A 12,970-nucleotide genomic window follows, 5' to 3' on the forward strand; every position below is an offset into this window, starting at 1 on the left:
AAACCCTCTACAAATTACAAACAACATAATTTACAACCCTCTACAAATTACAAACAACATAATTTACAACCCTCTACAAATTACAAACAACATAATTTACAACCCTCTACAAATTACAAACAACATAATTTACAACCCTCTACAAATTACAAACAAGATAATTTACAACCCTCTACAAATTACAAACAACATAATTTACAACCCTCTACAAATTACAAACAAGATAATTTACAACCTTCTACAAATTACAAACAACATAATTTACAACCCTCTACAAATTACAAACAAGATAATTTACAACCCTCTACAAATTACAAACAACATAATTTACAACCCTCTACAAATTACAAACAAGATAATTTACAACCCTCTACAAATTACAAACAACATAATTTACAACCCTCTACAAATTACAAACAAGATAATTTACAACCCTCTACAAATTACAAACAACATAATTTACAACCCTCTACAAATTACAAACAAGATAATTTACAACCTTCTACAAATTACAAACAAGATAATTTACAACCCTCTACAAATTACAAACAACATAATTTACAACCCTCTACAAATTACAAACAAGATAATTTACAACCCTCTACAAATTACAAACAACATAATTTACAACCCTCTACAAATTACAAACAAGATAATTTACAACCTTCTACAAATTACAAACAAGATAATTTACAACCCTCTACAAATTACAAACAACATAATTTACAACCCTCTTCAAATGACAAACAACATAATTTACAAAAATATATTAAACCTTTCGTAATGAGATCAGGTCGACAGAAGACACTTTTATCTTTTTGAAGTACAGCTGTTGCTTTTGATTCTATTGTTACCAGGTTATCATAGGTTATACTGTCCTGTAAATAGAATCAATGATACATTGGACACTCACCACTGCCAATTTTGTGCTAGTGTTGAAACTTAACGATTTTAAAATTGGACTTCAAAGCTAAAAGACTTTAGAATAACAAAGCGCAACGGGACCGGGTGGGCTTTTATTAAGAATTATGTGTTAACTTATAGATACAGTAGTGACAAACCTCTTTAACTGTTAGTGGTAGGACAAATCTTCTAAAACTACTATCGGGGGTTACAGTAGACATACAGTTTCCTTTCAGATGGCTCAGATACAACTCTTTAATGGTTAATACGTTATCATATACGACTATATCTACAACTACGTGACCATCCTCTTCATAACAATTAACGAAATGAAATACGAACATCGGATCAGCTTCAAACTTTGTCTTTACCAGTTCTCCGTTCGATTTACGTATCAAATAAAATATGGCCTGAAATTGAAAGAAAGACAATGTTTACCATTTTTAGTAATAGACCTTATTCACGCGTCGGCCATATTGAATCCAGAACGAGGCTCATTACGCAAACCTTGAAAAGGTAAAGTGGTGTCACTGAATAAAATCGCCACCTTGACGTCTTTAAAGCCTCTTTCTCCAATCCCACCAATTCGAAACTAATTTACAATCTATTTTACATCATTGGAATTGATGCAGCTATTTAATGGCACTTTTACATGAATTTAACCTTCACACATTTCAGAGAAATGGCAGTTTTAAGCCCATTTTCTCGCTTTTAAAGTCTGTTGAACGAGTGTTTAATGACGTCAAATTGGCTATTCATTCATATGACGTCTCCGTTATGCGTTATGAACCTCACTTTCAGTGTCTCAAAAAACCGAGGCGTGAATGAGGTCTATTGGTTTAAGAGATAGCTTTCGAAACATTTGATGAACCAGCTCAATTTCCGCTATCTAGAATTAAAATCTGGCATACAGTTCTCCTACAACTCAACAAAAACCCACTTAGATTGAGAGTGATAGGGCGTCGGTGCTGACGGACACGGGGTTGTTTCTAAAATATGCCTGAGAAAGGGGGCAAAAATGAGAGATGTATCACCGGGGCGAGGCCCGAAGTTCCCCCCTCCCCTCCTTCCTCCCAAAAGCAAACGGATTTTAAATGGTCCGAGATGAAGAGAGCATTTAGATACTTGCTTACGTGTTGAAGAGGCGATGTAACGACATGAGCTGTTTCGGTTGAGTCAACCCTGCTGTAAATCTGGGTCATCCGGGAAATATCAATGCTATCAGATTCAAGCATGGACCAGCTGCTAGGCCATTTTCACAATGGTCTAGGTATTACGAACTTCGTCTTACACCTTGACTGCAATAGCCAATGTACCACAGAAGTTTGTAAATGCAGGAATTTAATTGGTTTGCACACTATTCATTACTGCAAATTGGAGTCAAGTCTTTGTGTCTAGGGCTCTGGTTGGCCGTATGCACTGACGAACAATCCAATCAAATCGCTGCCTTCCGTTATACAAGAATAGTGGCTATTGTAGTCAAGGTATAAGACAAAGCTTGCCACATAGCTTGACATTTTGAAGATGCTGCTAGACAGACTCGTAAAGAACCTCTCATCGTCGTAAACTCGGGTAGTAACTAGTTTGTGTAATAATTATAATAATAAAATACCTTTTCACCAGGACATGGCATTAAACAGTCAGCAGATGTTGAGTTGCCCAGCTTTTTCCTTATTAATTTAGGTAAACTGATACCAAATGGTGCCTCAAGTATAACAAAATAGTTCTCAGTTATACCAAAACTATGCTGATAACCAACCATTGTTTTCCATCTAGATGGTATTGTCGCCACTATTTCAGCTTTCTCATTTTCCAGATTTCCTGAAGATAAATTATAGTTTTATATCAAATACAGTTAGTATATTAATTTGTAACCACCTTCACAATGTTAAGATATTACGACCATCGTTTTATAACTTTCATGTATCGTGTAAACCAGTAATAGCAAATACAGCCAATCAGAGACCTCGACCAAAAGTCTGTAAATACTATGCCATAATATTTGCAGTCTTTCTGTCGTGCGGTCCAATGAAAGACATAACCGAATTTTTGCTTTATAGAAAAAAAAACCCTATAGTTAAAGCCAGCCCTGGACACCTCATTCCTAACCCACCTAGGGAACGCCTCAGAAACGTATGGGGAATAATTCTAAATATGTTTAGGTGTCATTTTATTGGTCAATTTTATGACTTTGAACAGATGTTACCGAAGGGCTAGGATCAAAGACCTACAATATAAATTATCTGATCATCATCCAATAAGTCAGACACGTCAAACCAAGATACAATCAACATAATTTTAATTTGATTAGTTTTTTGTATGATAAATAAAATGATACAACACTGGACTTTTGAACTGTGAACAATCATTTTTCCTCTTGAAAATACGATTATAAAAATAGTGACTGAACCACCACCAGACTAAAGGCATTATATTCCCTTTTTTTTAATTTTATTCATTTTTCTTCGAATCTTTTAAAACTATAAATCATAATTATGGTCAGAAAAGTTTGTACCGGTGATGCTTACTCTTCTAAACACCTGATACCACTCCTCAATATAATATACTTCCTCAGTTATGATTTATATACATCCTCATATGAAAAGCTTCAACCACTGTATTGCCTTACTGTTATTTTGGACAGATCGGATCGTTAGTACTTGTGATTTTGTATTCTTACCATTTGGTTGAGTTGGTATTCTGATGATGTTATAGGCTCTACTTGGCTTCATACAGGACCCTAGATTATAGTTGTAACCATCATCACTGGTGTGTGGATGAGCAGTTGCCAAATGAACAGCAACATAATTAGACATCGTTACCTGGAATGGCAGTGGTATTTTCAAAAATAAATAGGATAAAGGTGGAGTGAAGGGACTAGCCCTAATACACATAAAATACAATTTTGAAATTTTCAAGTATAATTTACTGTTATTGTTCCACAGTTCCATAAATGTAGGTCTAATTCGTCACTGTTTGTATTTGAGGTTTGCGGCCGCCTAGTCTCCCTCAAACTGAGAATGGTGTAAAATAACTAGCTTTTGTATATTTTTGCTTTTGATAAGAAAGTTGGTGGGGACAGTGTCATTAACATAGTCCTAACCACCGTTTTATTGGAATGACGCAAAGAAAGGGAAAAAGAAGCCCCGAAACACATACAAAGCTAGAAAACCCCTTTAGAACCATCGTAAGAAAAAAAATTCTCCCCCTTAAACAATTCTGACAACCATCAAAGACCTAGAATAATTTATCTGATCATCATCCAATAAGTCAGACAGAAAATACACACGTCAAACCAAGATAAAACCAACATCATTTTTGTATGATAAATAAAATGATACAACATTTTTTTAAAACACTGGACTTTTGAACTGTGAACAATCGCTCAGATAACCGTAAGAAATGATCCACCACAGTTCAAAACCAGTCTTCCACCACGAAACCTATCTATAGTGAAATACATGTATCGTAGTTATTCCAATGAGACAATACCAGGCGCCAGAAAGCCTCTATCCACAAATTGATTGCCCCTGAAAAAATTCTGACAGCCGACAAATTCCATTATAGTAACCAAAATAATGCCATATACCATTGTCCCTCCGGATATATTACTTGCCCCTTCCCCCGATATGGCTACGGGCCTGCATGTTTTAATGTTACAATGTCTACGAACCTTTTTGTTTTGTTGAAGTGTATTTGGATCTACTCGATACATTTGAGGAGTTTCTGTCAAGGCCCATAACTCATCTCCTCTTTCAATGACACTGACATTCGTGTTGTCGTTTGGTTCTTTCTTTTTAAATATAGAGAAAAATCTAAAAGTAATGAAAGTAGTGATAAATTTACACATTGACGGCGTCAGCAGGGCTATCAGTGATATTCGCATACATGACTCAGATTTTATCAATCCACATACCAGTGGTATATTTAAGAGTGGGTCATTGTCTTGTAGAAGTTCTTATTTTAAAGCGAAAATAAAATCCTCAAATTCAAACTGTCAAATAAATATTGTACCTAGAAAATATACTTTGACATGGATCAGGAACACCTTTAGTACTAAACTGATCGCAGACCAGTCGCTGGGCTTTAAGCGTTTTGTTCCACGCATCTGTATCTAGTACTTTACTCTGAAACATTACTCTGCCATCTTGAATCTTAAACTTTAACAAGACACTCATACCATCAAACAAGTGGTTAATTTTATCGCCGCCATATTGAAATACCCCGGATCCATTTCTGTAAAGTGATCCATCGATCCAGTCCGGCACCGTCCCTAAAAAATATTGGAAATACATACTTATAAATTTTCTTATATTTCCCTACCTCTTAATAGTTTTACTGCTTTTGTAATTGCAGTTTTGTTGTTAGTAGTTTCTTTTGTATTTTATGTCGTGTTCCTTTAAGGACAAAATTTAAAAAAAGGCCATGCCTAATTTGCACTCTTATAGATTTATTCTTATCATTATTGATATTATTTACTTTAAAGGGGATTGGTTTGGTTTGGGGATTGGTTTGAGTCTATGTTGTGCTTTAATAGTCTTAAGAAGTACTAAAACGCACGAAAATCGCATAATCCCTTCAAATATACCTCAAACTTGAATTCTAGTCTATTCCTATATATGTATTTTGTATATATGACAGTCTCACTAAAATTCGAGTCGAATTTTTAACTTTAAAACGTGAATAATTATGGATGCACATGGATTTGAAGGCTCAAATTTCGACGATGTGCTGTGAACACTATTACTGATTAGGTAAGCTAAAGAAAATTCCTGTTTCTGAAACTAGGGTATGATTGGTGGAACGGATAGTGAAGGTGCTTCTTTAAGATTCGAAGTTTTTAGAATGAAAATGTTAAAAAGTATACTACCTCTTAGAATAAGCATAACATTTAATAACTTGGTCAACAATTAGGGTTTATATTCATCAGTTGGACTTACCAGGTGCCATGAGTAAAGAACGCAATCTCTATATTTGATGATATATTCATTAAACTAAGTATTATAGAAACACACTTCTAAGCATGTTTCAAAACTACTACGTTTGAATGCCTTAACTTACCTGTAACTTCTAGTTTGATCTCCTCTTTGACTTCAGATTCAGGGTTGAACTTCATCCATATTGGTGAATAATTTTCGTTTTCTGCCATTTTATACCTATAAATCTAAAAGTAAAATTCGTTTTTTATGATTTTTGAGGTGTGTAAGAAAACCACCGTGCGGATTCTGTGTATTATAACAGTTGAGTTTCTGTCGTATTTATTGGTTTTACCGCTAAGCTTTTATATGCTGTTGCTAAGCTCTTATATGCTCCTGTTATTATGTTACGGTTGTTTCTTGAAATGATAGAAGACAGGGTTTAGATAATATAACTTGTATTGCTTCAGTTGTTAATTGAAGAATATGGCAGAGGCTGGGTTATATAGCCCATTCTAGGACGCTGTATCTATAATAAAATACAGAGCTAACAAACAGTTCGTTTGTGGCAACCCAGCATAGTAATTAAAACTATAGCCAAATCCCTCTAATCAACAACCAAGCTTCATTAGCGATAATACCCTGTCTTCCATTTCAGGTGATAGTTAATCTCTATATGAGATTTATAATTAAACATTAATATGATGAAGGTTAATCTACTACAGTATTTCCTAGTTGTCTGTTCTATAGCAATATTCAGTGTCTTTCCTAGTTGTCTGTTCTATAGCAATATTCAGTGTCTGTCCTAGTTGTCTGTTCTATAGCAATATTCAGTGTCTTTCCTAGTTGTCTGTTCTATAGCAATATTCTGTGTCTTTCCTAGTTGTCTGTTCTATAGCAATATTCTGTGTCTGTCCTAGTTGTCTGTTCTATAGCAATATTCAGTGTCTTTCCTAGTTGTCTGTTCTATAGCAATATTCTGTGTCTGTCCTAGTTGTCTGTTCTATAGCAATATTCTATATCTTTTCTAGTTATCTATTCTGTAGCAATGTTCTGTGTCTTACATTGGTCTTTAGGTCTATAGTTCCGTTCACTGTGTTTTATGGTTGTTGAATGTGTCTTTAATCCCGTTCACTGTGTTTTATGGGTGTTTGGATTTATAGCTTTGTTTGCTGTGCCTTCCCACCAAATTACTGGCTTTTATTTATCTGTGTATTTTTAATAGATTTGTATAAATAATGACCTTATAATTTCGTTAAGCATGAACGATATTATTCTACGGTCGAAATATTATGGTTCACAATAAGGGTTAATAGGGCTTGTAATGAAATGGCTTGTTATAATTAAATTATTTACATTCTTAATCCAGATTAGTCATCATTAATGTTAATATTAATCAGTGTAACACGTGTCCGTACACGATTTCTTAATTAATGCTTCACCAGCATGCACTTGGTTTGTGTTGGTGCTCCGAGCATACAAAGAATATGTTGATAATCTTCCCGCAAATGAAGAGGTACTACCATATCTACAGTGGCGAGATCTACAGATGGTGAAACATCCTCAGTTCCAGTACTGGATGCTGTAGAAGGAGATGGGGGATTTGTAGGACTGACTGAAAGCCTAACACAGCTCTTAAGATGGATGGTTGCTAGTCCTGAGCTGGCTAGAGCTTTACATGAATTTGAATCTTCAGTTGACCGAATCATGGGATCCGAAACAAAGTCTTCTTTAAAACACCATGAACAAGATAAAAGTAGGCAATCTTCATTTATCAGTGAGGTAAAGTCCCTCATTGAAACAATTGAAACAATGGGAAATCCATTCTGTGACAAAAGTGACCACCTGCTTGTACTTGATACCAGACAGATGATGCCTGATTGTGTGAAAGAAACAGTGAAATGCTTGGAAGAGACTGGCAGGAAACAATCCTAGTGACATCATGAACAGCGGACCAGCGGCTCATCTAAACTAATATCCCATTGTTTAATACTATTAAGAAAAACAATTTGGACATAAACAAAAAGGAACTATTCTCGATCAAGCAAAACTGTGCTCTTTATGCACAGCTTTATGTTTCATGCCAAGTACGTGAGTAGTGTATGAGCTTATAGATTGGTCGCATGGGGATTCCCCATTCCATTTCATTTCATGGGAAAAATGCGACCAATCTATAAGCTCCCAAAAAAGACCTAAATTCCCTTCATTTCATAAATTCTTACAGCAAAACATCCTACATCTCATAAAACATCCTACATTTCATAAAACATCCTACATTTCATAAATTCTTACATTAAAAAAGACCTAAACAGAAAAAAACACCTTCAATCAATTTCCTACATTCCATAAAAAAAAAAGCATATTAAAAATATCCTTATATAAAATAACATCTGGTTTTAAATAATGTAGAAGGGAGATGACTCTTGTNTTGGAAATTTTCTTACTCAAATTTTACTAGATTCAATCTTTAGATTATACGATCCGATTCGTTAAACAAGAAAAAAGAGGATTATATTATCATCTCACCGACTGTTGGTTCTAAATCCCAATTGAATGATGGTGGTAGAATTACCTTCGAAATAAATTCATTATCGAATTGGTTGCTTCTTTCAGATGCTTATTTCAGATGCGATTTCAAAATTAAAGATGGAACTCAGAATCAAGTTCCACAAACTAATACAACGTTAGAAAACAATTTCTTTCCATCTTTATTTAGCGAGATGGTTTTGGAAGCTGGTTCAAATCCGATAGAAACAATTAAACACCCTGGGGAATTCGACACAATGTTGAAAACAGTTTTATATCCTAAAGATTTCGATTCAGTCTCAGGTTGGATACCCGATGTTGGTGATGGAAGTGTTTTAAAAGAACCGGTAAGAAATGTTGCAAATGATGCTGATTTAGATAGAGTGAGAGTTGTTGCTCGAAACACGATAGAAAGAGTAGCACGAGCAGCTAATCATGGATTTGAAAAACGAGTACTTCAGTACAATAATATTGTTGAGAATAATAGGTGGGGTAATTACGTAAATTGGAAATTATATCCTTTATTCGGTCTGTTGGAACATAGAAAAGTTTCCATAGGGTTACCATATAAAATTCATCTACAAGGAGAAATCAACGATGATAAGATATTCTTTGGAGAGAATGGTTCAGATGCAAAATTAGAAATATCGAATCACCAACTTTTCATACCCGTAATAACACCATCAATTGAAGTAGAAACGAGAATATTCAACTCGTTACCTAAAGATATGGAAAGAGCTTTTCTTCATCGTAACACGGCAGGTAGCATGACTTTAACGGGAGAATCCACCACATGGCCAATCACTAACACTATTAAACCAGCAAGATATTTAATGATTGGTTTCAAGAACTTACCAGATTCTCAAACGAATAACAATAATGTCTTTAGAGTGGCAATGAACCAAACTCAAAATCCTTTAATCCATAAAGTTCAAGTAAGATTAAACAACGATAATTATCCTAACCAACCTTTAACAATTAATCCAACCACAAAGGATTATAATGAATTGTATAGAAACTATAAAAATATGTGTGAATTATTTGGAAATCCACCTCAGTTTGGATATGTAGATTTTGCACTTAATCATCCAATCTTCTGTTTTGATCTCTCAGCTCACCAAGATGATCTTTTCAAAACAGGAGTGAACATAAATATTCATATTGAAAAAACACAAGGAGATGTAACAGGTTATTGTTTTTTATTGGAAGAAGCAAATCATTTAATTAAAATAGCAGATAGAAGAATGATAAGAATTGAGTAAAAAATACACCCTTAAAAATGAAACCAGAAACTTTAGTCAAGAAAATAATAGAAGCTATAGAAACAGCTTCACCAACTACAATAACTTATAATGGTAAAAAAATCAACATAACTAAAAAACTTATTGATAAATATAAATATTGTAAAGTCAGAGACGATATAGACTTAAAAAGAATTGAGGCGAACGCAAAAGAAGGTGGATTTTTACCTTTCCTTCTACCTTTAATATTTGGTGGTATTGCAGCGGCGGGTGCAGCTACTGGAGGAATATCTGCCGCAGTCAAAGCTGCCAACGCAAAGAAAGCAGCTGATGATAAAGCCGCTGAAGAACGCAGACATAATTTAACAATTGAAAAGGAGGCACGAGATTCAGGAGTGGGGGATATGATAGGCACAATAAAAGAATTTGGAAAAAGATTTGGGGAAGACACCAAGAAAACTGTTAAACAAGGATTAAATAAATTAGTAGATAGTATTGACTCGGGAGAAGTCAAAGTCAAACATAAGGGTAATGGAATAAATTTCAAAAAATATACACACTTGAGAAGGAATATTTCTTTCAAAGTATAAAGGAGAAGGAGTGATTTTTGGAACAAATTAAAATAATAAAAAATCATATTCAATCGCTTTGGGGTGATGAGGTTCTATAGGAGGTTTATATTCTAATTTCCTTTTAATATCCTCTTGAGATTTTAATATGGGTTGAAATAGAGTTTGTAGATTTTCCGTTAATCCGAGTTGTTGTAATCTGTTATTTTCAAATTGGGTCTTTATTTTATTCTTAGCTTTGATATATTTTCTATTTCTTTTTAAAATATTCCAATTATCCATTTTTAAAAAAATAAAATTTAACAAATGTCTGTCATAACTCTTTCACCTGCAGGTTTTCTAGTATTTCCAAATACATATCCATGATCATCTGGGTTTTTCCATTGAGCTTTACAAACCTTTTTAAATGCATCTCTGTCCATTCCGTGATTTATCGACTGAATGATTTGAGATAAATCTTTATCGTTTAATTCAAATAATAAAAAACAATTTGCATTTTTTCTAATGAACATAGAATCCATCCCATAAAAAGATTGGGATTGGTATATGCAATGATAGTTGTGATGTCTTCCTTTCGTGAAGAATTCTTGTTGAACAGCTTGATTTCTTTGCGCTACGCAGTCGTCAAACAATATTAAGTTCTTCTCTTAACGAGATTTAGATAACTTCTAAAAACTTTCTTTTGTTTATCATCTGGAATAACTACTCCATTGGTGAAACTTTTTACCCAAGGTTTCTTAAATTCATTCGTCACATCGTGTCCACTAGCTAATCGAATATAATCTTCTACAGATATCTTATCATTAGAGTAACCCTTAAACGTTTTCTTTTCTTTTAAAACACCGTCGGAAGTTAGAATGATATTGTATTTAACTTTTGGCACTAAATATAAACCAAATATAATTCCACCATCACCGTAATCATTCTTTCCTTTACAATAATCATTTTCGGACACTAACCCAGCTTCATTTAATTTATCCCAATTGCTAGACGAAATGTATAAACTATCGGTATCCGTAAAGTATATTTCAGGCTTATAAAATCCATCTATCACGTGAATAAAATTATTCATTATTTTTTTACTGTGAGATAAAACGAATGATCCCAAATGACTAGGTGTTAGTCGTATAGATTTAGGAGGTGTACAGTCAAATTCCTTTTCTTCTTCATTTATCTTAACTATAAATTGACTATCATTTACTTTTTCATAGTTTATAACGTGTGAATCGTTGTTGGCTTTTAAAGTCGCTTCACTCCATAGATGTCTCGATGTAGTCTCGAATAGATTTACCATACAATGAATTACCTAATAATTTCATGCAATTACTACCTACGATATTACCTTCTCGTTTATATTTATTTCTTAGATCTCTCAAAATTAAAATATAATCTCTATAGGGTGGAGTTTTAAAATTTTCTTCGTAAACTATACCATCTAATATTTTAATAATTCGTCCACCGGCTTTCACTATTTCTTGAATATCGACCGATGTTAAACCGTCGTGACAGAAACCATTTCTGAACCTGATTTTAGTACCAGTTTCCTTTTTACCTATTCTATTCGTGAAAGTGATTTTATCTTTAGCTGGTAAGGGTTGGAAGAACATGTTTGTAGGATATTCAAACCAGACTTTTAAAATAGCCGTTCTAGGTCTGAATTTATGCTCAATAAAGAGCTTAACAAATTCTTTATTTTCTTCTTGTCGAAATGGTCTACCACTTTCCGCTCTCGGATATTCGCTATCTCAATCCGACATGGCGGAAGCGTACAAACCGTTAGCATCAAAGGCCATTAGTTTAGTACATTTTATTTTTTTAAGTCTCGAATGAACCTCTGTTTTATCTTTTGTGCTTGCGCTGTATTCTTTGAATAAATCTATTATATTATCAGTGTCACTTTCTAAATACTCCTTTAAAATGGCGCAAATTTCATCCATTTTATTCGTTTCAAATGATTTTCGATTTGCCGAAATTCTTACTCATTTAATACTTTGTCTGATAAAATATCTTATAAAAGGGTGAGTATGTGAGTAAACTTTTTCTACGTTTTCTTTTTCGGTGTGTTTCGGAACCATTCTAGTAGTTTCATACCATTCTTCTTCAACCATTTCTTTATCGTAATGATATAAATAATACCAACCCCTTTAAAGATAAAGAAGGAGCCGTTAGATTATTGGAAATATTCTGAAATACAACTTCTTTCATTGATTGACTGTATTTTATCAAACAAGCTCCGAGACATAACGTATCTCTTTCTTTTTTGATCTATTTTTCCTAAACATTGTAACATTTGATCGATGAAATCTGTACCGTCAAATATTTCTACTATATTAGTCAAGAGTTTGTTGTAAAATTATTCTGGAATGGGATCTGTCGGCTTTAAATCTGGAAAGAGATTATTTATTCTGTTTAACATTTTTCTTAGTTTTTCTAAATTAATTAACGTGCAAGAATAAGGTATGGCTATATTTTCGTTATAGGTTTCGCAATCCCACGCGTATAAACAATCATCGGGAATGGTTGGAAAAACGTTTAGTTTTAGAGGTGAAACTTGCGTTATCGCATTATCATCTTTACAAGTTCTCCATACGTTTTCATCGTAATTATCTTCTATTTCTTTAATGCCTAAGGTTTTTTTATTTCTTCTAATGAGACAGAAATGCGATTTATGTAAGTAAAATACCCAATCTAATTCTTCGGATACTTTCATTGGTTGAAAATGTCTATGTTTGGGTATATAAATTTGAAAATTAGTATTAAATTTCTTATTGAATTCACAGATTCAAGCAGTTGTCATAACTCCTTTTCTGTTGAT

At 33.6% G+C, this 12,970-nt stretch overlaps 3 protein-coding genes across 3 annotated transcripts in view; 1 reads left to right on the top strand and 2 right to left on the bottom strand.

Moving 5' to 3' along the window:
• The window catches only part of LOTGIDRAFT_153552 (hypothetical protein), a gene marked incomplete at both ends in the record, with an annotated part of 49,271 nt that extends 43,219 nt beyond the window's left edge, over positions 1-6,052 (bottom strand). Inside the window, 7 exons of the mRNA XM_009059582.1 lie at positions 776-878; positions 1,062-1,313; positions 2,516-2,724; positions 3,584-3,725; positions 4,577-4,718; positions 4,918-5,176; positions 5,965-6,052. Of these exons, the coding sequence (XP_009057830.1) occupies positions 776-878; positions 1,062-1,313; positions 2,516-2,724; positions 3,584-3,725; positions 4,577-4,718; positions 4,918-5,176; positions 5,965-6,052 (1,195 nt within the window). The remainder of the gene's footprint in view (positions 1-775; positions 879-1,061; positions 1,314-2,515; positions 2,725-3,583; positions 3,726-4,576; positions 4,719-4,917; positions 5,177-5,964) is intronic.
• A 2,487-nt stretch (positions 6,053-8,539) lies between these two features.
• On the top strand, positions 8,540-10,176 carry LOTGIDRAFT_153553 (hypothetical protein; the record flags this gene model as incomplete). The annotated part of the gene is made up of 2 exons (XM_009059583.1): positions 8,540-9,533; positions 9,635-10,176. The coding sequence occupies 2 exons, from the start codon at positions 8,540-8,542 to the stop codon at positions 10,174-10,176; spliced, it is 1,536 nt and encodes a 511-aa protein (XP_009057831.1).
• A 613-nt stretch (positions 10,177-10,789) lies between these two features.
• On the bottom strand, positions 10,790-11,762 carry LOTGIDRAFT_153554 (hypothetical protein; the record flags this gene model as incomplete). Its single annotated transcript, XM_009059584.1, has 2 exons — positions 10,790-11,431; positions 11,490-11,762. The coding sequence occupies 2 exons, from the start codon at positions 11,760-11,762 to the stop codon at positions 10,790-10,792; spliced, it is 915 nt and encodes a 304-aa protein (XP_009057832.1).
• Positions 11,763-12,970: the final 1,208 nt, after the last annotated feature.

The sequence above is a fragment of the Lottia gigantea genome (assembly GCF_000327385.1).
Source record: "Lottia gigantea unplaced genomic scaffold LOTGIsca_4, whole genome shotgun sequence".
Classification (NCBI taxonomy): Eukaryota; Metazoa; Mollusca; class Gastropoda; family Lottiidae; genus Lottia; species Lottia gigantea.